Source organism: Zootermopsis nevadensis, unplaced genomic scaffold (assembly GCF_977971745.1).
Source record: "Zootermopsis nevadensis isolate Lab colony 2312 unplaced genomic scaffold, Znev_1.0 Znev_ptg000021l, whole genome shotgun sequence".
Classification (NCBI taxonomy): Eukaryota; Metazoa; Arthropoda; class Insecta; order Blattodea; family Termopsidae; genus Zootermopsis; species Zootermopsis nevadensis.
Genome location: NW_028259153.1, coordinates 14,708,386 through 14,734,494, shown reverse-complemented (window position 1 = coordinate 14,734,494; position 26,109 = coordinate 14,708,386). Strand labels below are relative to the sequence as shown.

Sequence of the window (26,109 nt, the reverse complement as noted above, 5' to 3'; positions counted from 1 at the left end):
CGGATGTCTGGAGGGAATTTAACATGGACAACTGAACTTCCTTTCTTCGTTCTTTTGTCTTTATCCCTCTTGTCGTGATTCTTTCCCTTTTTTGCTTTCTTTTCTTCTTTCGTCCCCTTTCTCTCTCTGTTTCTTTCCAGTGTACATTTACAGCTCACCTTACCAGTTCTCTTCAACTGTGTTCGATATTCATGTCTGCATGTCTGTAACTTAATGGAATCCAGCAGGCAGAAGTTTACGAAGATTAAAAGCTGGAGGCTTCCAGGAATGGATAAGATTGTCTTCCACTTCTGCTACACTGAATTCTTCTGATGTGCCTCTTGCCTTAGAAAAACATCACCCCAAACCCACTTCTCAAAAAATTGTTTTTATAAAGCTCAAACGGACCACTCATCTGTAAAACATGTGGCTGAATCGGGTTTCTAAACTTACAGAAGATGGGAATTTCAAAGTAGGATTGTAGGACTCTCGTGTAGAAATTAAGGCCACGAAGAAAAACATTTGGCGTCTAATAAGGTAATTTGCTGAATCCTGTATATGTTCTGCCACATGGTCCTCTCAAGTCGATGAAATAATTATTGCGTTTTCTTCAACTCGACCATCTGGCCTCTGGTTCCTTTATGTCTTTACTCGCTATTTTCCGAACAGGGATGACATTTCTGGAACTATTTTAGTTTAATTTCAACACGGGAACTTCTGAATGAAATAATTTTGTCCTAAATATTCCGTGTAGGAGGGGCTAAAGTTGATCAAAGTCACGCTGTCGAACGAATGAGTAAAATATGAATTGTAAGACTTGAGGTTCTCACAGCGGTGAATATGAAGATTTCTGTCTTCTGGGTTATTGCCCTGTGTAGTCTGGTCGATGTTAACCAACGTTTCAGAGGTCATACTGCCTCCGTCATCAGGGCGATGAATATCGCCCTGATGACGGAGGCAGTATGACCTCTGAAACGTTGGTTAACATCGACCAGACTACACAGCGCAATAACCCAGAAGACAGAAATCTTCAAAATATGAATTACTGACATGAGTATATTCCATCATAGGCTATTGCACGTCCAGCAAAATGAAGATTGATTATTGATTATATCAATTGAAAGCCCAGCCACCTGGGTTGAGCTGATGATACGCGTGATATGCATTCCGCATTTTTCTGTCGACATTTGGCGTAGCATTTATGCATTATTGGCATTAACTATTTCAAGCACGACGTTTATGTGAATAAGAGTTAAAAATTCAGTTCCATTCTCAAAGAAAACAATGATCTGGCATTATAAATACTTTTGAAGGAATAGTCGCTGTGTATTCCATGTGACATACTAAACCCACTTTGGGAAAAATGCAGAGTTATTGTTATATTAAAACCGGTGGTACGTATAGTTACCACATTGCTTTAAATGATTAAGTGCACAAAATGGATGTTCACTTGGTATATCACGTTTGTGTATCTGTTCTTCGAAACTTGTTAATGTGTTTAAATTAAATTTAATGGATCACAATTTTCGCTGGAATTTGTCGGAGCATTTCTTTCATAGTCGAACTTGAGTTCTGTATAAAATATTTCACTAAGAACTAATGGTACAAAATTTTACTACAACATGAAAATTTAAATATTATTGTCGTCTGTATATTGGACTTGAATTTTTATAAACTATGACGTATAAGTAACGAAATACAAGGAAAGAGAATGTATTGTTTACGTTGTGTGTGGTTTCTGCTGCTGATTCTTGTTGTGAACAGCGATACAGTTGCGACTGTACGTAGTGTCGTATATCTGCAGTTGATTATGTAGGCCGTTGTCGAAAGTAGATCGGAATCCGAAGCAAATAATCATGAAGGTCAATGATAGGTGCGGATTCTTAAATGGGCTACTGCTTTTGTAAACTTTCTATTTTGAATTTGAATTTACATTTTCGCTGCTGGTGAAATATAGACTTGAATTTAATGTTATAGCTGACCATGGTTTTGGAATTCACAGCTGATACAACGAATTCCGGAACGTCGAACGTTGGCATTTCAGTCGAGTATACGTGGGTCCAGGGGAAGCTACAGATTCATAAGCTTTGAATCTGTAGCTTGTGTTACAAGTGAGAGAACAAAGGGAATGCTGACCAGCCGCTTTGTGTGTGACGAAGACTTACGTATGTATGTATTGTTCACAGGAGATGAAGGTGAACTGGGCCACTTCACCGGGGAACCAGCCGAAACAGGACACAAGCAGTGAGTATAGAACATTTATCACTTGGCAGAGAAGTTGAACTGTATCCTGCGACTGCTTTCTGGTGTCCATTGTGTTTCGCCGTCGCAGAAACTTTGTAGAGGCGACTTTCACTCAGATATCACAGGGTGTAGTTGCGTACGTGAGACCTTGAGTGATGGGGTTTAGAAGCGAGAATGACGGACACGCGTATTTTGAAGGGTTTCTAGGAAAAAAAAGTCCAAAATGGACCATTCTGAGTTTGTATTGCCATATTATGGGTTGTATCCGCACTCATAAGCGGATCATATAAATTCGTAGACACCAAAGTACATATGGCTGTGTTTCTAACAGATGCGTTTGAGATAGGTTGATTATTAGAAATGTACAGTGGTGATATTGTTTATCATGTAAATACCGGTCATGAATTCACCTGTGCTAAGCAAACACGAAGGAACGTTTGTGAATAAACACAGACAAGAACTGGAGACAAATGTGCTCAGGAATTTTTACAGTCTTGTCGGCGTTTCTAAGAATTTTGTCCAAATATTTTATTGGGGCATATTAATCTTGGCTTGTCATTCTTGTGGGAATAATGTTTTACTCTATTGTTGGTTTTTGATACGGGAAATTTATAGTATGGATTTCACCGAGGTTTCTGAACATGCTTGTTTGTTTACAGAATACAGAGAATTAATATGTATGTTCGTTTTAGACGTGCTTTAGTCTTATACAACAGAAATATAGCAACGTTCTTACTAGATTCAGGCTATGATTTCGTAATTATTTGCATAATGTTGTTATACCATTTTCACTTTCTATTTCAAAGTGGAACATGACGTGTTCCTTCAGCCCTTAACCTGACTGAGAAATATAGAAATGTCGGTAATAATTACAGATTATTAGGTAGTTTCTTTCTTATAAATTAAGTACTTTGTTGTTTGCTTGGAATTTGTATAATAGCAAAGTAAAATAATAATTATTATGCATTTCAGATATGTCACTTTAACGTTTCATTGTACGTAATGGGATACTCAGTATTGTGTTGATCTTATTTCCGTGGAGTGAGATTGTTTTTCTTATATCGAGATCTGAATTAAGTAACACGTCTATAGACACAAGAACTGTGGCTCTGACAGGAAACGACATATCGTGAGAAGTGATGGATTAGTCTGCTTTGTGTCCCTTCTTCCTTTGACAACCTTTCTTTAAGGTTGTTTCTTGATTACCATATTTAAATTATGAATTATTTATTAAAACAATTAGCACAATTCTAATTTTGTCGTATATGGAGTTGGTAATTGAAATGTAGCAGATTTTTTTTTCATACATCGGTGCTTGATCATAAAGTGACGCTAAATTATTTAATACATGTGTCCCTTTTCTTGTGTGGTGAATATATTACGCTGAAAGGCCCATCTGACAGGAGGAAGCATTAAAGACAAATTATTTGTGGCATTAATATTCTTCTGAAATATTAAACAGGAATTTGAATTGTAACCGCATTATTTAGAATTTTCAGTGTGCTACGGTGCATGAATCTTTCTAAATGTTACATAACATGGTGCTTAATAGCTTGTGTCACTTATTTTATAAGGTTAGAGACAGACTGAATCATCTTAAGTGTGTGTTCTGTCGCTTACTATGAACAGCAGTTATGTAACTCGGATTTTAGCGTCAGGATTCTTATGATTCCATTTTGTTGTAGTTATTAACAGAACAAAGGCTCCTTGTTTCAGATAGTGACACTGTACTTTTGATTTTTTACTTCCCTGAAAATGGAAGGAGTATGTTCCTTCGAAAATTTGGTACGGCACTTCACTCTAGAAGCTTAACATCGATATTTCTACCACCGTGATGACCCCAAATCTCATGACGAAACGTTTTCACAATTTTGTCTTGAAACGCTCCAAAAAATTTGTACCACTCTTAACTGAAATTTAATTCATCTCCAGGCTTCACAGACGTTTAAATGATCGGATTCAGAGTATCAGAATCATCTGACTGTTCCTGAGGGGGTGTGCTCTCGGAATGACATGCGGCTCCGATGTCTATCTGTATGCCCTGTCACGGTGCACCAGGTGGGCTTCGCCCTGCTTCCATTTCCGTCTTCCATCTTTTTGATATTCGGCTGCAGTACGATCCCCGTATAAAAACCGTGTATCCATACGACCATAGATGCGGGGAACAAGTATGTACAGTCTGTTACTAAATTCGTGGTGACCCTTAACACTTTAATTCGTCTTTAGAAGTTTAAACAGTAGCACTGAATGTCTGAGCCGGCTAAAAGCGGTCGTATACAGTGAATGTGAAAATGTTTTATTTACACCGCAGTGCTTCTGTATGAATTCGTGAACATAAATACATTTTAACAAAGTCTGTTTTATATGATGGTTTAATTTTTAGAGATATTGCGGGACATATAACGTAACTGAAAAACATTTCCTGTTATTGCATGTTTGTTTGTTTGATGTTACTGAATTTTTATCCGTTTGTTGCAAAAAGTTGTCTTTCATAAAGGAGCGCATGTTTTGTCTCTGAATCTATGCACTTTGTGGGCTACGACTGACCTGACTGTGGTACAGAGTGTGGACACCAAAAAAATATAGTGTACATTTTACATGTTTATTTATGTATTTGTTTCTTTATCAACAAATTGATTTAGCGTCCAGTGACTGGGTGAAAGGTGGTTGATGAACTGGAATGGATGTTATAGAAGATTATTGTGTCCTATTGTAAGATACTGTCTGAATGCCTGAAACTGAAGAAATTCCGTAAAACCGGTCTGTCATTTCAAATTTTAACCGGTCACCTCAGAGTAAAAATCAGAATCTTTTCTGCTGTTTGACTTATGTAGAAACCATTCAGTCCTGTTATAATAAAGAGAACTGTATTTGTTTCATTTCGTGTGGGAATATCATACAAGTCGACAGATAATGGTTTGTTTCATTTAGATATATGTTCCGGAATCAGAAAAAAATAGTGTTTTTATGAAAGACTCGGAGAAGATTAACAGAACCTTATAAAAGATGGTCGCCTTTCCGCTTATATAACTATTCTTTGTTGATCTTTGTATCTAAAGAATCTCAGTGTGTTGATTTTCTAAAGAAAATTACCATTTTGACTTGAGGCTACCGTATGAAAAGAGTTAAGTACGCCTTACGTTCTACACAATAAATAATCTTCATCATTGTTCACCAGGAAATATTTTTTCGCAACACAACAAAGCAAATATAAAAAAAACGAAATTTTCCATAATAATAAAAAATTGCTTCAGCGATTTTTATGTTAAAACCACTCCCTGTTGTCTACCATTAATGAACGCTAGAGATTACTAATTATATTAATTATTTACGGTATCATTATATGCGTCTGTGGTAGCTACTCGTTCCACGAATCAACCCTTAATGCATATAAGAAATATAATACAGTAATCCCTTGATATCCGGTTCTCTAAAAACGCTGCGGATAAATAAACTGCAGATACGGAAAGTTTTGAATGATTTGTTGACATGACGGTTAGTAGAGGATCATGCTCATTTATGAAGGGTGTGAATCATACGTCTTCTCGACGAAAGAATATAGAATTGGTTAGATTAGGCCTTCTTCATTTTATTAAGAATATTTCTAATTACAGCTCATTTTTCGTCTTGAATTTTAGAGTGCTTGAAAGTCCACTTTCTCACATTCTCTGGCGGCTTTGAAAATTAAAGTTTTCCGGCGTTTTTGTCAGATTTTGCTGGCGCAAACTTAGGCCCTGGGATTTAAGATTTTTAATGATTTAGGCGAGATGGGGAGAATTATGGAGTCGAAGATGCAACGTACACACTGCTAAAGATGTGTAAGGCAGGGAAATCAGAATCAAGCGATAGACCTTGCAAAATCACAACTCTATAGCTCTCTCTTTCTCAGAGCTACGGACGGTCACTAATCTACGACCACGTTTGAATTCTGGTAAGATTCAGTTAACAAGTCTCATAATTGATCATTTTAAAAACGGCATCCAATGAAGACAGTTTTACAATAGCTCTATATGATGTTTTGTTTCCCATTTGCGAAACCTTCAGCCCAAATACACATAAAAATTTTGTTATAGTGAATTAGAGTTCACTGAATTCATTTGGTTATCATCTGCAGCATGCACTGGATAAACCTGAAAGTGAGCTGTAACGAAGATGGATGGCCCGGAGTGACACAGTCATACCTCCAGAAATATTAATCTTCAAAGCGTTTTATAACGAAGACATGGTACGACTAAATGACTAAAAACACCGAGCCCTTCCTCTCTTTTTTAAATGTTATCAATGACAGCTTCAAAATTGGGGCCTGTGTTGGTTCGTACTCTTGTATAGTGGCAGACAATTCCGCCGTCCCTTAACTTTGATCTTGTTTCATTCAAGCACAGCTGACTTTTGTTTCTGTGTATGGCCAAAGGGAAGGCCTTTATGGGCTAAAAGGGCCCTTGTACCACGGATGTAGCGCCTCTGGGCCCGAGAAGCGTAGTTGAAGGTTATTCTCTTCAGGTAGAACCCAAAGAAAGGCAGAGGTTATGATATGCCTCTGTACTGGCTAATAATTTCGGTTAAGATACTCTACTGGATAACCAATAAGTTTGGTTATGTTGTGCGTTTGTACTGGGTGACTAATAAATTTGGTGATGATTTTACCCGAGCACGATGGCATGTACGCGCAAAAGAAATGTATAATGATTACTTTTATGCTCCGGCCGCTTTATCCCCTTGAAATGAGCCCCCCTGCATTCATTGGATGAGACGTTATTTGGTTTCAGAGCTGATCTGAGTACAATGGTGGCTTAAAAACCCGAAATATTCGGAATACTGCTGCACCAAATATAACAATGTGCGTAAACTGAGCACATAATGGAGGCATAGTTTTTGTCATTATTGCGTGTCATGTCCGGAATATTAAGGGATGTAGTGAAATGTAGAGCTGGGGTGTCAGTAGCAGAAATTTTAGTGCGAATTTGAGTGTGATCCATGTCGAAGTTTGTTGTATGATAAGAATCATCACGCATTTCCCCCCATTTTGTTCATCATTGCGAAACTGACGCATTCGAGTGTTCAATAACAACAACGTATTTTTCGATCAGTTCCCTTTTCCCTTTAACTAATTTCCAGTAAATTTTGTGCCGTCAACGTAAATTTGCGTTTTCTTTTCAATTTAACCGTTAGGTGCTGATTGTACAGATACAAATTCGTATAAACCGCAATTTCACAAAATCTCGTTCTTCAACGTCTTCGTTCCCGCCCTTAATGTTAAAAACGAATTTGAACAGTGGATTTTAATCCGAATACGTTCCCACATATATGTTATTTAAGGGTGAAGACAGATAAGAACTCGCGGCTTAGCAAAGCCAGCAACACTGTATTCGTCGTTCGCATATTTTTGGCTTATTAGTCGGTAAGTCAGTTTCTTCGTTAGTTCCAAATACAGGGATATCAGGACACAAATTTGCTGATTATGTTTAGAAGTTTTACGGAGGCGGTGGTGATAGTGTTCGGACCCGGGAGTTAAACTAATAAAATTGTAATGGAGCAAAAATCTTTAATATACCGATCTACTGGAATCACCGTTCAGTAATTTCATCGTTTACTGCCTAATCTCAGGTTACACATTTTTGTGTGAAGCCTTTTAAAATCTTAAACATTTTTACAGTCTTCGATATTGTGTGCTTTAGCCCACTCTTCCTCCAGTTTCTTACAAGGGGTAAGGTACTCAGACTCATGTGCCTTTGTCGCCATATGATCACCTCGAACATTGGAGTCGAATCACGCTAGCTTCATTGGCATTTGGGACTGACCCGCTATCCATCGAGTACTTTCAGTGATCAGCAAATGAAAAGAGACTTGCAGTGGTGAAGGGTGTTAGGTGTGACTGCAGGCCGGTATGGTTTGTTAATGGGCATAAAGACGAATGAATGTCCAGTGCTTCGATCACGCGGCTTTTGAACAGACTGAGCACCTGCTGCTCAATCATCAGACCCCCTTTGCGATGACTGAGCATTTAAAAAGAACAGAACTCGCACAAACCGCCAGTTCTGGTTAAAGAAATACTTGAACTCTCTGCACGTCAGATTTAGTGCTTGAATTTCCACGATTTGGTCGTCAGAACCTCTTTCTTTAGAACATGTATTACTGCAGGAAGGTGACGCCGACCTGACAGTAGACAGGCGTTTCCGCGAGGAGTCCGATATCCATACTCGCTGGGCTAAAGTACCATTCATGGATTGCTGTCAAGTAGGAAGAAATATTAGGCAGTGGAGGATGACCGAACTCTGCAAACTTTGTGGAGGTAGGAGGCTGCCGCTTCGCCCGCAGCTCCCATTAGGGTGAAACACACAAAACAAAGGAGAGTTGTTGCTGTTTTTATCAGCAGGTAGCTTGTATGTGGATGTGTGTGTGTGTGTGTGTGATGGGAGGGAGCGTGGGCGGGGGTTCAAAACTACCCCTCAGGCTGCACAACCGCAACCAAGGTAAGGCGAGCAGACATGGTCTAATTATACATAACTGGCCTGCCATGTTCTGTTCCTCGCCGTGATCCCCCAAGGGAATAAAAGGGTTGAGTGCAGAAGTACTTGCCCTTTCACCGCACAGTATCGCAACGTCTATATAACAGTCAAGTTGCTCGGCTATGCGAGAGATAACCTCGACTTAAGACATCTCTTATGCTTGGAAGACTAAAGATTCCTCATCTTTGTTATACTGTAACTTAACTGATACCCGCACACAGTTTGAGGGATCTTGCAGTAAAGTGAGCGTTATAAATTGCGAACCAGAGAATTAGTTTTCCAAGTTTGGGCTGTGGGGGTGTTTATCTCCTCGTTTGCGTCTTTCTTGAGCATCTGTTGCGAATTAATACTGAACCATTGACTCCATTACTGGCAGAAAGTTTAAGGAGGACGCAGTGACTGCTACGCTGACCAAGATACTGAATGACAAGTTAACCTACTGAATGACCATGTCACTGAACGACTAAATGCTGAATTACTATCAGAGTGAGTAACTTAATCGTTCAGTGACTGAGTAACTACGTGAGCTGAGTATCTAACTAGCTACAATAGACTAACATTAAAGTCCCTGAAATATCATCGATCGAAAGATCGACTGAATGTCTGAACTGCTTTCTGACTGATCGATATACTAGTTGCTTGATTCGCTGATTGGTTTACTGACTCAGATTTACTCATCAACTGGCATACCCACTGATAGGGTGATGTGATTCGTTTAGTCACAGACTGGCTGGCCGACTAACCAAGTCACTTCATATACTGAGTCTCTCTTGAGAAGCTAATATGCTCAGCTAGTCAGGAAGTTCCCTGCCTTTTAAAGACCCCGAAGGTTCATTACCATGTTCACAAGATTTTATCATCAGTCTGTATTCTGAGTCAGACAAATTGTCACCCCCAAAGTTATTTTCCTAAAACCCATTTTAATATCATCCTCCATATACTTCTGGGTTTTCCTTGTGGTCTCTTCTTCAGGCTATTCATCCATAATATTGAAAGTAGTGAAAGGGAACAACACATTTCTGGTTTCTTTCCCTTCAATAAATCTTTCCTAAAACCTCGTTATTTCCAAACATTTATGTTAAATGATTGAGCAGTGATTTCACGCAGTAGCTCATCTGCTCTAACCACCCTTCCTTATGTTTCTCCACGTTCTGATTCTCGTTCTGTTGGTTTTCTTTTCCTGTGTTCCGGAACCAAGTATTTCGTTCCAAAGAAGCCCAAGAGAACGCAAACCTAAGAAGGAGATAAAAATCTAATGGTACTGTCGTCCCCGGAGACACTGCCCTATGGCCCGGTGAGTTTCGATCAACCAAGCGGCTCTTCCCCGGGGAAGACCTCGGCAGACGCGAAGACACGGGGTGCATTCATTCTCCCTCATTACCTACCTGCTCGGAATCTGCTGATATTGGTTTATTCTGTGTCCGAAGTCTATACTGGCTTTCGCGTTCTAAAGCTTTACTCGTTTTTAGGCATGAACGAAGTGAAAGCATGTGATGGAATCATGTTTATCGGCCAGTCTGTCGCCATGTTTCGAGGTGAAGAAAATTGTGGTGATAGATGAAGAAGGATGAGAATGTGGAGGAACAGAAGAAGATGGCAATACTGAAAATATAGACGAACAAATACGAAGATGATGTAGGAGAAGATCAATATAAACAGAAAATCAGGAAAGGAAAGTTATTGAGAAGAAGAGAAAACATGTAGAAGAGGAAAGCAAAGGAAAAGATGCGTACAAAAGTTAGTCTCCACTTTATCTGCGTTTTTCAGAAAAACATAGCTCCACGAAAACGCCCTCCTTTGCCTTTGGGTCTAACGTTTTGCTGTGTATTGTACGTACATTGTCGTTCCTATTAACCGCATGGCGTTAATGAACTCGCTAATCCTCGGGATATCGTTCTTGAAAAGAAGACTCGATATCGGCAGAGACCACAGTTACCACCGAAGCAGCGGCTAGTGCTGCAACCACTGCAGAGCATGACATGGGGAATGCTTCTTGTTCTCTTCCCACCACAACCGCCACCGGAAGTTCCGGAAACAGCCCTCGCTGCTTGATGCTTCCGTTACTCATCACGCTGCATCTTGTGACGTGTAATTACCAGCGAGTGTCAGACAGTGCACAGACCTTAATTAAGAAATGTGAGTAAGCACGAGGAATGTGAAATGAGGTTGTGAAGCAAATGGTGTCGTAAGTGAACGCGCCTCACTTCATGAGTTTCTAGCCCAAAGTTATGATTTTGATTAATATGCCGAGTTCTTCTTTCGGTCCTATGAAGAAGAAGCTAACAGGATGGTTGAAAACTTCAGTATCATATGAGGAGTTTCATCATATCTTTCACCAAATGTTAGGATGATTATGTCGAGAAGGGCATGTAGCACGTGTGGGAAAGTAAGAAATACATGGTTTCGGGGGAGCTGGCCTCAAGGAAAAAGATCGCATAAAAAGGAGGATAATATTAAAGAGATCTGATATTAGGACATTAATGTGTCAGCTGGATAAAATTGGCTCAGGATTGGGTTTAGTGGCTTCTTTCTGAAAATGTGGCTTAGTCGTAATAAATAATAGAAATTTAGCATAGGATAAACTACTAAACTGTTTAATTACTGATAATCTGACGACACAGGTTGAAGAATTTAAAGCGAATCAGGACTTATAAATTCTGCAAGAAATTTTTGTTCGTGTTTGTTATTTTTATTGATGATTAAAACATCCTATCTTTCTACGCACTTCATATATTTATGACCACGTGTTCTGAATCGCACCCAGTCTGAGTTATGTGACAAATGCCCACCAGTGAGTTACCCAGATATGAAATCCTATTTTTCTCTCTCCCCCCCCCCCCCCATCTTCCATCTTTCCCTTGTGCGGTCCATATAGTTTTTCTTCTCCGATATTAATATTGTGTCCTTCCTCTGTAAACGTTGCGGGAGCTTTAGTTTTCGTGTTTTCTTCGACACTGTAACGTGTTCTAACGTGTTACTCGTTTGAAGTCTTTTTCACGACTTCTTCATTTTTCACGTAATAGGCCTTTTGACCGCAGAGCCTGACCTGAGATGATTCTGTTATTTTCTGATCTCATGACTATAGCACGTGTTTCACTACAGTAGATAATGGCTGTCTGAGACTGAACGCTTTCCATTTCTGGCCTCGTTTTGTTCCCATGCATTGCCAAAACAAGAAATGCATACAAAGTGATGGTTCTAAACATTCAGAGCCGGAAGGATGGTAGACTGTTGTACGGAAGGCACGTGGGTCGAATTCCGGTGCAGAAGTCGGCTATCATGACTGAGATATTTGATGGTTATTCTCAGTCTCTCCAGGCGAATGTTGATTGACCACGACTTCTGCCTTCCATGTTCCTTCCTATTGAGAATTTATGGTCGAATGTTAGCGCTGTTGCTTTGTTTTGGTGTTCTCAGGTTTAGATTCCGGCCTGAACTTTATCGTGACTTAGGCTTTTCGTGGTCTTTGTTTCTCCAACCAAATGCTGAGGTAGCATCAAGACCGTCCTTCGAGCCCAGCCAGTCTTCTGTTCAATATCAGATACCCTTTCTCTGGGGATAAACGGTCTGAACGTGAAGTTGACCAATCATCTCTATTTGATGCTGACTCCTCTGTAGCTCTTTAATTCATGACGTGTAAACACAGGGACATTTCGTCTTTATTTTACTCCTTTAAACAAGGAACTAATTCCATAATATAAGGTCTTACTGTAAACGTTGTTAGCTCTTTAGAAAATTCTCTGCCGTAATGGAGATTATTAGGTTCGTTACCGTGCTTACAAAAGCCTGCGTTTACTACTCTGTCCGCAGACAGGCGAACAGAGAATGCAACTCTTTTTTACTAACAAAGAACTAAAAATGGTTAAAACTTTCGAGCGTTCTGTTCAGAGCTTGGCGTAACTGTGCTGAGTTACACAGTATCATATCTTTCATTAGTGAATTCATAAGTCTTGTGGAGAAAAATGTAGCAGAATATTTAAAAATATTAATGGAATCACGTAAACACACCGTGTAGACTACACTGTATATGCCATCAGGCAATGAAATACGGACCAGAAATAAATACAGAATGTGGTAATTATGCAGTGAGAGTATTGTGCCACACTAACTTAAATGTACCCTCTGAGGCTGCTGAATTATGTAGTGTCGCTGCGTTCACACCACATATAAAACAGTCTCATTACTACTGTTCACGTCGCTATGCATGCAGAGCCCTGCTTCAGTGCCGGGGTCTCTTCTTTTCTAGTACACATAGAAATTGTATTTACACAAAATATAGCCACACTAAAGAACTGTAACATTAAATAAATGCACGCTCTATCTGTTGATACAACGCAGGTCAGTTTATTTATCATAAAACATTATGTTCTGAAGTTCACAGACTTTATTATATTTCCAATATGGAAACATTCGTTATTGTACTTATTGATAACATTATCAATAAAATTTAGTGCAGTTTCGTCTAGGAATATCACTTTATCAAAATTGTTCATTTCGGCCAACAATTTCCTCACACAGATGAGTCCGTACGTTGATGAAACCGTCGCGGGCATTGCCGTGGATCCGAAATTGTACGTCACATGCTGGCCAGATGTTCTCTAACACCTGACAATTTATCAGCTGTTTGAAGCATGCAAAGTGCAATGTATCCGCTCATCTTTTTTCTAAAGCCAAAAATGTGAATAAAATATCATTATTTGTACATTAGCTTCAAATTTTACAACTACGTAAAATACGTCGGATATTGATTAATCATTTTATGTAAGACTTGAGGTTCTCACAGCGGTGAATATGAAGATTTCTGTCTTCTGGGTTATTGCGCTGTGTAGTCTGGTCGATGTTAACCAACGTTTCAGAGGTCATACTGCCTCCGTCATCAGGGCGATGAATATATCATCGCCCTGATGACGGAGGCAGTATGACCTCTGAAACGTTGGTTAACATCGACCAGACTACACAGCGCAATAACCCAGAAGACAGAAATCTTCTTAATCATTTTATCTTTTTCAGAAAAAGCTATTTATTATGCCTTAATTTTTTGCCTTTAAGGCGTCATAGTTCATTAACTAATCGATTTACTGAGCAACTAATCAAGTGAATTTTTTTTTCGTTGGGTGAATAAGCAGCTGTTTAACCATCTGGTAATACATTTGGAAGTTCAATGTCGATGATGTGCAAGTCCGCCATTACACACCATTCTGAATCAGAAATTGTAATGTTCACATCTTCATAACTTTTTTACATTTACATGTATTTAATTCTGCTTCTCGTACTACTGTCGTCTTTAATTTGAAGAGTAAAATCCTTGATGGTGGAATATGTAAAGTTGCCTGGACTCTTTAAAGAGAAAAATAATGGGTTCTACTTTTACATGGTACTCGTACAAAGAAAATCTTTTAAAATGGATAATGTATTCTCGATTTCAGAGCAAAGAGATTTTATAACTTCATTTTCCTTGAAATCTTATCTTAGGAACTGCTACTTCAAAATGTAGTCCGTTTAAATATTTCATGGATTATGTTTTGATGCAGCTATAATGTAGTGAGACGAGGAGTTCCAGCTGTGCATATTACATCTCGTGCTTTATGTCATAGTTCCGTCCATCCATCCAGGATGAACGAATAAAGTACAAGAAGTAGGCCAGCGAAAACGAATTACTGTTACTCGTTGTTTTCAGTAAATTTACAGAAAATGCTTGAGACAATAGCCCTATAATTTACACATCTGTTGTATTATACGCATATTTTATTTTACTTGTTACTTTCATTTCTTCAAACGCGGACTTCAGAGTTAGTTTAGAATCCCAAATATTTTTATATAGGGCACGTTGTATCCTACTTTAACGTATGCACAGTCGTAACAAGTAGAAACGAAATAAAAATGTACTCTTTAAATTAGCCATTCTCTTTATGTGCATTCGTAATGGAGACAGACACGTTATAAAGTAAGCGAAGGAAGGTTTTGGGTGGGGTACATAAATACTCAGAAAATTACATTAATGTAAGCCTTTTTCTTCTGCCGATTCAGGATTATTTCTGAAACAGTGAATTATTTACATATCTGTTGCTAATTTCAGTAATGTTCAACAATAAAATAATACCGGCCCATTTTGTCGTGTGTATGTAATGCAATTAATTGTCTAGATGATACTGGAAGATAAGCAGGGATTTTTAATTATATGTGACTGAGATTGCTTTGCAAAGTGTCTTCGTTCATCTTCGCAGACAATAGAATCTGCATTCTTCATTAAGACTGTAAAAACTTATTGTTGATACAGTGGATACCATTCCATCTTAGATATAAAATTCATTTATGATGTAATATGTAGAAGTAATTACAGGCAGCCTCCCCAGACATTAAGGTAATAAATGAGGCAGTGTTTATTCATTGTTCTGGAAAAACAGTGGCATTACTGCCAAAGAATACGCGAGTTAAATGTCGATTTGTTATAATTAACCTCCAATAAACCTCATACTTTTCAGTCTAAATAATGTCATCTTCAGTTTTAAGTTATTTTGTCTCAGAGTTCGGAGTTAGAACACTGTGAGGTATATTTTCTGTATTATAATTTTCCACTTCCCGTCGGTTTCAATGGGCGGTTCTTATGAATTATTTTATAACTGATTACTGATATAATTTTTTATTTGGACGTAGGGACAGTAGTATTATTGTCACATGTAAATTAATTTATTAATTAGTAGAAGATTTTTACAAAACAAATGGATCTGTGGACCATTTAAGTAAAATCTTGTGGGTCTACACGTCGGACTCTGCTATTTATACTTCTCACCCTTTCCCGAAACCACTGAATGAATACATCTGGGCCAAAAGATCTGCTCTGCAGGTTTTTCACGATCCAACTAACTCAGTTGGCCATTGGATGTATACACAGACTTCAGTGGCTTTGTTATTAATTTTATAGATTGAAGAATGTCCGTGAACATTGTTATCTGCATATGAGTAAACACTGTCCATGCACTAACTTGTTCGTTTTAAGCTTTTTTTTATGAAAATACGACTCGTTCTGTGCGTACTATTGGAAACTTTGGTCTTTTATCTTTTTTGTAAAGTTCTGTGAAATTGGCATGTAAGTTAGCTTGTTTGAACCTCTCCGTCAAGGGCTGCTAAGAATTTCTTCGCTGATACGCCTAGCAGCGTTGTTTGTTTGGAATTACATTGCTTTTCTAATGTAAAGTGTAGATGAACTACAACTACACCTCTCCAGACCTCTGTAATTAGTGAGACAATGCTTATAAGTTGTACTGGATTATAAACTATGTTACCGCCTAAATATGCATGAGGTAAATCGCTGTTTATTACCACCCCTCTAAACTTCACTCTTTCGACTGTATCAGGGGTTTCCAACCTTCTAAGATTCGATGCCACATCGGATCGGCGAGTTATGAATTAGGACGATTTATTGAAACTTTATGGCATTTTGTGCTATAAGTGCAAGGTAAACACGTTCGCATGTTACCCAATTATTTTCTTTAAGATATTTATTGATTTGTTCTTTACTGATTATTCACTCAAGGTGACATAATTATTTAACTTGGGCTGTAGTTATTTTTAATCATGCAAAATTATTAATAATACAATATGACAAAAATATACGTCGACTGCAAAGAAAACATTGACGGAGCGCGGGCTGAGAACCCTTGTTCCCTAGCATGCTTTAGTATGCTTTTATTCCATGAGCTGCATTTATTATTATTATTATTATTATTATTATTATTATTTAGTGTTCTGTCTGACGACAGGTCCATACGAACAGGATCCTTCCATCCTTTTCTCGGACTTGGACCTGTTCATATACGTTCTTGGCAGATGATCCAGAAGTGGTTTGCCATTGCCTTCTTCTGTGTGTGAATGGAGTAATTGTTGGGATGCCACGGAGAAACCGGGGAAGCCCCCGGAGGAAAACTCCGTGTTGCCTAGACCACGGCCTTGCCCAACACAAGTTATAAATTCGGGCACCGCCGGGAATCGAACCCGAGACCCCAGGATCACAAGGCCAGCGTTCTAACCGCTAGTCCACCGTATATGGTAAAATAAAGAGTTACTTTTTCTGACCAGTGTTGATACTTTTATGTCCCATTGATTGCAACGGGCCGTTTCTCTAGTATGCGCTGTGTGTGTGTGATTACAAAATTTGCCACTTGTCACTTAGCATTGTGTACAATAATAATTACATCTCGCTTCGAAGTTTAACTTTGTCATGTTCTCATATTACATTTGTATTTCTAAATCCGTTACTGATTACTATAATCCATTAATTACCTTGTAACTGTATGAACGTTAATTAATAATTTTATGTCCTTTGTCCCTGGATATTATTGATTATTGAAGCCAGAGATCGTATTTTAAGTTACGTGTCATTGGTTGTCAATCTACCTATATCAGGAATTCAGAGACTACATTTACCAGTTCAGATATCGTTTATCCTTTCCAAACCCAGTTTTATTGAAAGAACTTTACTTTGTTAATGTATTTCAAAAGCAGTGTGAAATCTATATTGTTGAGATCCACAGACTTTTTTTATTCTTGAGAGATAGCGGGATACATTTCTTTTATTGATCTCAAACACGGTATGAATCCAGACTATTCCTCCAAGTCGTCCGCCATTATTTTTAAAAATGAGCGTAAAAACTGTTACATTTGTTCTTCTTACATCATTAAAATAAAAATATTTATTGTTATTACACTCACGGTATTACTTTGCCAATTGTTTTTTTCTTTTGAAGTTTTATGCCTTTAAATAAAGTTCCAGGAAAGCATTTGACTTAAGGAAGAAATAGTAAGGAATGGAGGATACTACCATGGAACTTTATGATTCGTCCATATTACAAATCGTTTTGTTAGGACACTGAAATCAAGAAGATGGGTTAGACATGTAGCTTGGATAAGAAAAGTAAGAAATACATACAGAATTTTGGGGAAAGCAATTTCGAAAGCGGCTACATACAGACCATTAAAGATAATATTTATCCTAGGGAAGTAGTTTGTGAAGTGGATTTAGCTGGCTAAGGGTCAGGTGCCTTGTTCCGTTCTTTTGCAACTCCTGCTCTCGTATTCTGGTCTTGTACCATGGTCGTTAGCGCGTCACGACATCGAATCTGATAAACCATGTGATCGTAGCTTGTAACCCCGTCTACAGGAAGGATGTTTCTGACATAGGAAAGAATTTGAATAAGAAGAGGCTCCAGTGTGTGTGCTGTCCGTTGTTATGCGGGTGGCGTGTTGTGTCGGGTAGATACGTGTGGGTCTCTAGCGGTCACCACAACGCACTGGAGAGACGTTTAGTTGAACGGCATCTCTGGAACATGACCTCATCTGACACAGGTGCATGACAAAACACGTTTCTGTCTGCGAGACTGTCGTACGTATTGAGTAGTTTCTGTTCTTGGTGAGGTTGCAGATGCAACAGAAACGAATTAAGGGAGATAAGAAAGAAAAGTGGCTTTACTGTTCAGTGCGCGATAAAGAAATACAAGGTATGATAAATGAAGAAGAGAAAGAAAGATACTAAACAAACAGTGAAGGAAGAAACAAATAATGGGGAAAGAGAACTCAAGCTTTTTCTGTGTGATAAAGAAACAATGAATGAAAAGAATAAAATAAACTAGCGAAATGAGGGAGAAAATATGGAACAGAGGCTTGCTAGAAGGAGAGAGCAGAAGAGAAGTAAAGACGTAAGTTTCTGCTGCGTGTTCATTTTCTTTGTTACCAAGTGTTCAGACCACGGGGTTCTGAAGAGTTTATCAGCGTCGTGTATCCCGCGGGGGCACCCTGACTTGAGTGACTTGTGACTTGAGCCGTTGATCCAGGTGTCAGCATTGCTCGTGCACATCCCTGGGGATGAACGTACGGTCACCATGCATATTCCAGCAGCCCGCGTTCCCCTCCGTAAGCACGCCTGAAATATTACTCATGTTCCTGGTTATCAGATCTCTTCTCTTCTTCTCATTCTTAATTTATTTAACGACGATTTCTCGACTGCACACGTTGTTTAATATGAATAATGAATTGGAGCGGATGTTGAAGAAAACGAATGTGGCGTTACTAAACGTAATATTTCAGCATTTGTCTGCAGGAAGTGAGGAAAACTGAAATAAAATTCAGTCAATGCGGGCCATAATTCAAACTCCTATGATTAATCATAGGAACATTGCTGGATTTACGTGGGTGAGTTTCATTGCCGAATGGGAGGAGTTCCTGGTGTCCTCTGAAGGCGAAGGGGAAAGGTCTCTAAACCTGGGAATCGAACCCTGGTCTTCGAGCATAAGTGTACTTGTATGGACAAAGTGGAGTAGACCCATTGCCGGCGACTTTTCGCTGCGATGGTTACAATAAAACGTGAAGGAACTTTTTCTGCTCCGACTCGAGAAGGTCTCGTCTCCATCGGCTGCAACATGATACGTTTTGAAAATTCTTAATGTCGAAATGCGTGTTTGTAAGTAGAATATTAGGTTCTCACGGCGGTGAGTACGAAGATGATTGTCTTCTGGGTTGTAGCGTCGTGGAGTCTGGCAGAAGTTTACAAACGTTTCAGAGGTCCTTGCTGCCTCCATCTTCAAGGCGATCAGACTGAGTTGGCAAACTTCTACGAGACTATACGGCGCTGTAACTCGGAAGACAGCCATATTTTCGTATTTGTTACTGTGATCAAACGAAGAGGAGGACAGAAAGATAAAACATAATTATTCATTCTCATTGGTTTTGTGTTCACAGTGGTCACGCAGTGTTATGAACTGGATAGTTTGTTGAAGGAAGCAACCGCATTATATTTAACTTCGCTGCGTCAGTATTTGAGTGAAGGGTCTAAGAATAATTATGACACTCGTCAGTCAGGAGAGCCCTCACCGGGCCAGATACGAATCAGGAATGCCAGCGAAGTTTCGCACCCATGTCACAAATGTTGCAACTTCGTGTGATATAAATTTCTCAGTGGGTTAAACACGATTCGCAGAGTTTTGCCTCCTTTTCCGCTTAATCAGGGAGTAGCTTCCTGAGGGAGCCATTAGTAGTGTAGAGTAGCCTATCCCCCAGGAGGTATTGTCTTGACCAGATCTGCGTAACCGCAGTGCCACTAGCCCCACTGCTTCTGCTGTGGTCTTTGTGAACGCAGTTGAGGGTGTACTGATTCCCCGTGTGTGTGTGTGTTTGTGTAACGCATACTAATGCACACACGCGCATACAGTTCATTGTAAATGGTGTTCCTTCATGTCTTGTCAGCAGAATTCTGGGCAAAATCATAATACAAGACTAGCTAATATCCGTCTGTGTAATAGTCAAGTATTAGTTGGGTGGGATTTTGAGTCTTGTGTTTACTGATATACATTTTCACGCCACTCCTGACGAACGCTTTAAAAATTAATACGTTTTAAAGTATATCAGTGTTAAAGTGGACTTAAGTACTTAGGAGTGGCAGTAGTAAATCAGAATTATATTCATGATTGAGATTATGAGCAGAATAAATTCCTGAAACGCTTGTATCTTGGTATCTTTCGTCTCCAGAATCTTAAAGATGAAAACTTACGGGACTAAATTTTATCTGCTCTTGTTTCGAAAAGGGCCGATATTGAGTGTCTGAGGAAAGAACTCTAAAGAGAAAATTGGAACCAGTTTAATTTTTATGTGCTCATTCAAATTGACCTATCCTCCTCTGTTTATCAATAAAATTACAGTTCAGTAGCCATTCTGTTACAGTCTTCCTCCTGATCGGGTTTATATCTGGTTTGCGTTGAATTGAAATGAGGGACGGAATTTCAGCCACCACAGTTTTATGTATACTGTGGTCCAATATTCGTATTCGTAAGTTATAACCCTATAGAACTTTCATTTTGTTATTTCTCATCTCGTCTCCATTTGAGCGCCTGCAGATTCGTCTCAGAAACCTGATTATCTCTCTATCATTTTTACGTTCTCTGATCTGTTCATGGACCAATGTACACATCCACACTTGACGACAGAGTGACCATGAACTTGACCCCAAACCGTTGCTATCCCGGTCGTACGAAGTTGAGTCTGCGGCTGTGAATTTCGACTGTAGAATTCGTCAAAGGACACACAGCGTATCACTTACCGACCTTGTTTAATAACAATGTGAATTTATATCTATAAAAAATTAGTAACTATCCTGCCGCTGTGTGAAGACAAGTTTCAGTACTACGATAAAAGTCTTATTTTTGTCCAATGAATGAATCTTGTCAACTTGTATGCGATATTTCAGGATTACGTTTCATTTAAAGGTTAGGTTACCTGTTGCTGGTCGTACGATGCGGTCGGTCGTTACAGACTATTGTTCCATCCAGTCCTTCTTCGTATGTTCATCCATTCACCTGTTAGTTGAATCCCTAATAGGCATTTCGTTTCTCGGTTTCTCACACGGTAAATCTCTAGTTCACTCCACTGTCTTTCTTCATACGCCAATTTCAGGTGTTCCAGTATGTTTATAATGTTTTCGGTACCTGATGCTGTTGTTTCAGCTGCAAAGGCCAGAAAATTCGGGTGTTTGTTACACGACGTTGTTCCGTAGTAATGTTGCAGTTCCACATGTGTTTACCTAACAGTCGTCCTTCCTTTATTGATTGTGTGACCGATTACCGCGTACATATGCATGCGTGAAATCGTTGGATGGTTGAATAGAATGTTGTTCGAGCAGTCTGATCACGCGGGGCGTGTTTCCTCGCTTGGAAACACAGAAACAAAGCTTTTAAAGATGAATGCTTTGGGTTCTGCATGTGTGTGTATATCAAAGTGATGACTCTCTCGGTACTTGTAACTATCGCGTGCAGTTGCACCTCCATATAAACACAGGGTCATCCGCTATCCGCTACACGAATGCCACTCTGGAGGGTTGTGTACGCTTTTTAGTGGCATGTTCTTTCATATTCAGAAGTCGCAATATTGGTTTGCCTCACATTGCCCATTTTTACTCATATTGCGTTATGTATTATATTATGTGTACATACTAGTTTACGTGTTTTCAAGACTCATCGTCCTTTCAGGACGTAGTGTGACAACCGAGGACGTGATATTCGTACTAACTTGTGTATGTCTCAAATGATTTGCGGGTATATGGATATGTTGGCATAGGCTTGGAAAATGTGATTTGTTTCCTATAGATATGAAAGTTTATTACGAAAAGGTTGGATAATGAGGAGATTCATGATTTTTGCTTATCACCGAGTTTTATTAATGAGATCAAATCAAGGAAGATAGGTTGAACTAGGCATTAGTAGGCTTGAAAGAGAGGGGAACATACGTGTTTTAAACTGATTCGAAAACATGAGGTGAAGAGACAACTTATAACAGGCATGCATTAGAGTACAATATTAAAAGTGATCTTCAACAAATTGGCGTGGATTAGATTTATCTGGCTCAGAATACAGACCACAGGTGGACTGTTGTGAACACGGTGATGAATTGGTGTTTCATAAATGCTGTGAACTTTCATGATTATCTTATTGCCTGTTAGATTCTCGAGAGGCGCGCTACTCAAGAACGTGTATTTACGTGTAGAAATGTAAGATGTTATTCAACCGGGAATGGCAAACAAATTGTGAACTTATGACCTCAAGTTGAGATGCCGGAGAAAGAGATGCCTTTGGAATTCCTCGGGGACCATGAACCTGGTGTCCGTAAGCTAATCACGTGACCGGTGTCCACGGGGCGGGTTACAGCAGTCTGATGGCACCCACTCTGAATATCTTATCGGAATCAGGAGACCCAAACCTTTTCCCCTCCAACTACTACTAAGAATGACCCACGTCTGCAGCATAGCACATAACTCTCCTGACTTGTGTTCTGTGTATGAGGATTAAACCTCGTCCTGGACGACTTCTGTTTTGACGTAATCCTGACTTTGCTGTGTCCTTAGAGATCATTATCGTTTCCTTCCCCATAAGCAAAACTGTCGTAATAAACCTGTAATGGACGGTACTCTGTGACTAATACTCTTCAAATTACTGACTCCGTGGAGTACAGTCTCGCATTTGATCCCGAATTACTATTAAATTACATTAACTTAATGATCTCTAAACTCTGATAAGAGCGCGAACATTCTGTTGCACTTCAGAATTTTATTTGCTTACGGTTTATTTACCAACGCTGACTGTAGCTCAGGTTACATAGTTCCGACGTGCTTCAGCTAATTTGAGAAATGCGATTTGATTTTAGTAAAAATACAAAGTGCATTTCAACATGTCCCATTTTCCCAGACCGACTGATCCTTATAAATCGGCCTTTACTTCCGATGAGCAACCAGTAATCCTATTGATAATTGGGGAATAAGGCCTCTAACACGGCATTCAACCAATAAAGCATGAAATGACCCCGGATAACAACAACGCATACTGCACCTGCTCCCCCCCCCCCCCCCCCCCCCACTTCTCCAGCAAAAAACACGAGAATCCGTTCACAGTGTTACACTAATCCTTTCTACACTGTGTTCATCACCCCGACCGACCCTCTCATAGAACATTAGAACAAACGGCATGTGATTAGCAGGTTTAACTTTCAAATCCCGCCGACAGGTGGATGCACTTGACAGTGCATTGAACTGCAAAATGTTGAAATGTTGTCAGTCGCATTCAGCTCACTTCGAAATGTGTCTAAAAACTTACCGTTTCATGCTCCTCTTGTTTTAATCAGCGTGTTATTGACAACGCACGAACTCATCTTCGTGCGTTGTTCAGTTTCAACGTTTGTCAGAGAAACAAAAAAAAGATCCGCGCTTGTATTTGCAATAAGCGTCGTTCACACTGCTGATATGAGGTCCGTCCTGGGTGCAATAATCACGCAACATGTTGTTCGATAGCGATTTCAGTGTCCGAACACCCAATTTTGTGTTTAAGAATTTTGAGGATTGGGAGCAAACATTCGCTCAAAGTCGGCTCCTGTGGCTGATTTTGATATTACGGGTATTGGATGTTGGTTGGTTCGTTATTATGCCAGAAAACGAACAACTGAAATTGCAATGTTTGTTTGGTGCGTGGTAGTTCTCTTTGTTTTCGAAGAAGACCTAATTAAGGTAAAATTCTGTAAGCGTCGAACGATAAGATGTCTTCAGATTAATGAGTTGAAATTGGTGTGTAGGAAGTCGGTCGTGGACGGACTGAGGGAAACCACTGAAAATTCATATTTAGGTTCTCACGGCGGTGAGTATGAAGATGGATGTCTTCTGGATTGCTGGCGCCGTGTAGTACTATGATAGTAGTTTACTGACATTTCAGACATGCTTGCTATTAGGTTGCACGTCCGTCACGAACCCGGGACTTGCATAATATGAAACAGGAGTGCTATTCGCCCGACCATGACGTTCGATGTGAATATATCAGATGCTGCCATGTCCTGTGTAACTGCTGGCAATACTCACAGAAAGCCAGTGAACAAGGTTTAGGGTTGGGGTGAGTCGTGATAGGACGTCAAACTCATACATGCTTCCGGGCCAATTTTACAATTTTGCCATGTAACCCGGGCTTCACCAACAGAGGAATGAAAGGAGGATTTGCCAGCGTACAATATTGAAAATGTAATTACGTGCAATACAGGATGTCGCGTAATTGCATGTCCAGAAGTATACGAGCGTTATTCTATGCTGAAAACAGAACAGAAGAGCTATAATGCATAATAGGCCTAAAGGACTTAGATATCTAGGCTGTTTTTCTACAGATTAAAATACAATATTGTCAGATCTAAACTACGTCCTTTATGCCTCTTAAGCATGCTATGTCTCGTGTATAGTTCTCAGCATAGAATAACGCAATACTCTTTTTACGCTCAATTAAGGGGCATTCTGTTTGTTAGTTGCAATGAATCGAGAGTAGCTTATTTAACAAAGTGACTGGCTCTAGGAAGCAAAAGACTGCTAATTGTAGGGCGGTCTGCTCTTACGTTATCCATAAATACAATTTTGATTTCTTGTTGTTGGTTTACAAGTAGAATAGAAATAAAATGCAAGCAACTTTCCGACCTCTGTCAAAATCTCTTGCCCATATGTACGTTACCGTTCAGACTTAATGTCTGTGAGACTTGTTGTACGTGTGCGAAATGTCGCCACAGTACTTACGCGCGTTGGTCACATACATCCGAAACGTGGCCACAGATGTCTTCCTCCTTTCAGATTACTGTTATCTAAGAGGCGAAAATCCGACTTAACGAAAGGCTGTGAACGACAGTACTCGAGGACAGATCCTGTGAGAGTTTTTTGTATCCCGTAACACTCCCTTTGAAATCCTGATTGACGTGAACACGCGTCCAGATTTCCTGGAGCGATTTGCTGGTTCCATCGGAAGGTGTCATAGTAGTTTGGCAAATGTCGTGTCCCGTGATAACAGGTGTCTTCTCTCCTCCTGCACTAGACAGAGCAAAACAAGACAGCATGAGCGGAGTGAAGTAACACAGGGAGATAGAAAATTGCATAATAAAGAAATTATTCTAATATTTTCAGGTATTAAATTACATAATGAGCGCCTTCATAATGTGTACTCTTCACCATACATTATTAGTGCTTCAAATCATGGAGTATGATATTGGCAAGTCATGTAGCATTCACGTGACAGATGAGAAATCTGTGCCGTATTTTAGTCAGAAAATAAGAGAATATTTTGTACCTGAGGTCGTGTGTGGAAGAATTATATTTAAATGGATTTTGAGGAAACAGGATCGGTTGGTGTCAGTCACTGTGACAACATTTCTGAAGCCAACTGCATTATCTACTTTTGAAACTGTAAGCAGATTATCTCCATACCTCGTTCCTTCTTTGAGGAAGTGCCTGTTCTGCCAGAGTTATTATCGCTACCTTTCACTTAACAGAAACATACGTCCAGCGCAGATTCCATCCACACGTGATGACGTCTAGTGGGGCCGTGATATGGAGATGACATTACAGTATTCTCGAAAGAAAATCCATGTATGCTAAAAGACTCAAATGCCAAATAGTCTGTTTAGGAGGTGCGTCTTAAAAAATGTACGTCTCGTATGCTTTGTGTTTTATTATTTATAGTGGCTTCTACTCTGAAACGTTATGATGATGTATGTTGTAAAGGTGTGTCTCACACAATTACTTCAGCACCTGACCTATTTTTTTTCGACATGCAACACGTTTAATTTTGATTCCAGAAATTTATGTTTACTCCCAGTTTTAATCATTTTAGAGCTTATGAGGGAACACTGAACGTTTTTACTTACTTTTTTGACATATTGATGGCCGTTATATTTCGTGGCGATAACGGCTTATTACTCTGAGTCTGGGCGCATATGCCGAGATACACAGGTTTCAGACACTCACGAGCGGTCAAAACCAATTTGGGCTAAGGTAATAGTGCAGATTACATTCTGTTATGTGCCTTGGTGTAAGCAACCGGAAAGGCAGTAT

General features: G+C 39.4%; 1 protein-coding gene across 10 annotated transcripts in view; it reads left to right on the top strand.

Annotated features, from left to right (window-relative positions):
- The window catches only part of LOC110830226 (nucleolysin TIAR), a 907,764-nt gene that overhangs the window by 524,092 nt on the left and 357,563 nt on the right, over positions 1–26,109 (top strand). For all 10 annotated transcript variants that reach the window (XM_087352407.1, XM_087352401.1, XM_087352399.1 and 7 more), the window contains one exon: positions 2,166–2,223. In XM_087352407.1, the coding sequence (XP_087208533.1) occupies positions 2,166–2,223 (58 nt within the window). The remainder of the gene's footprint in view (positions 1–2,165; positions 2,224–26,109) is intronic.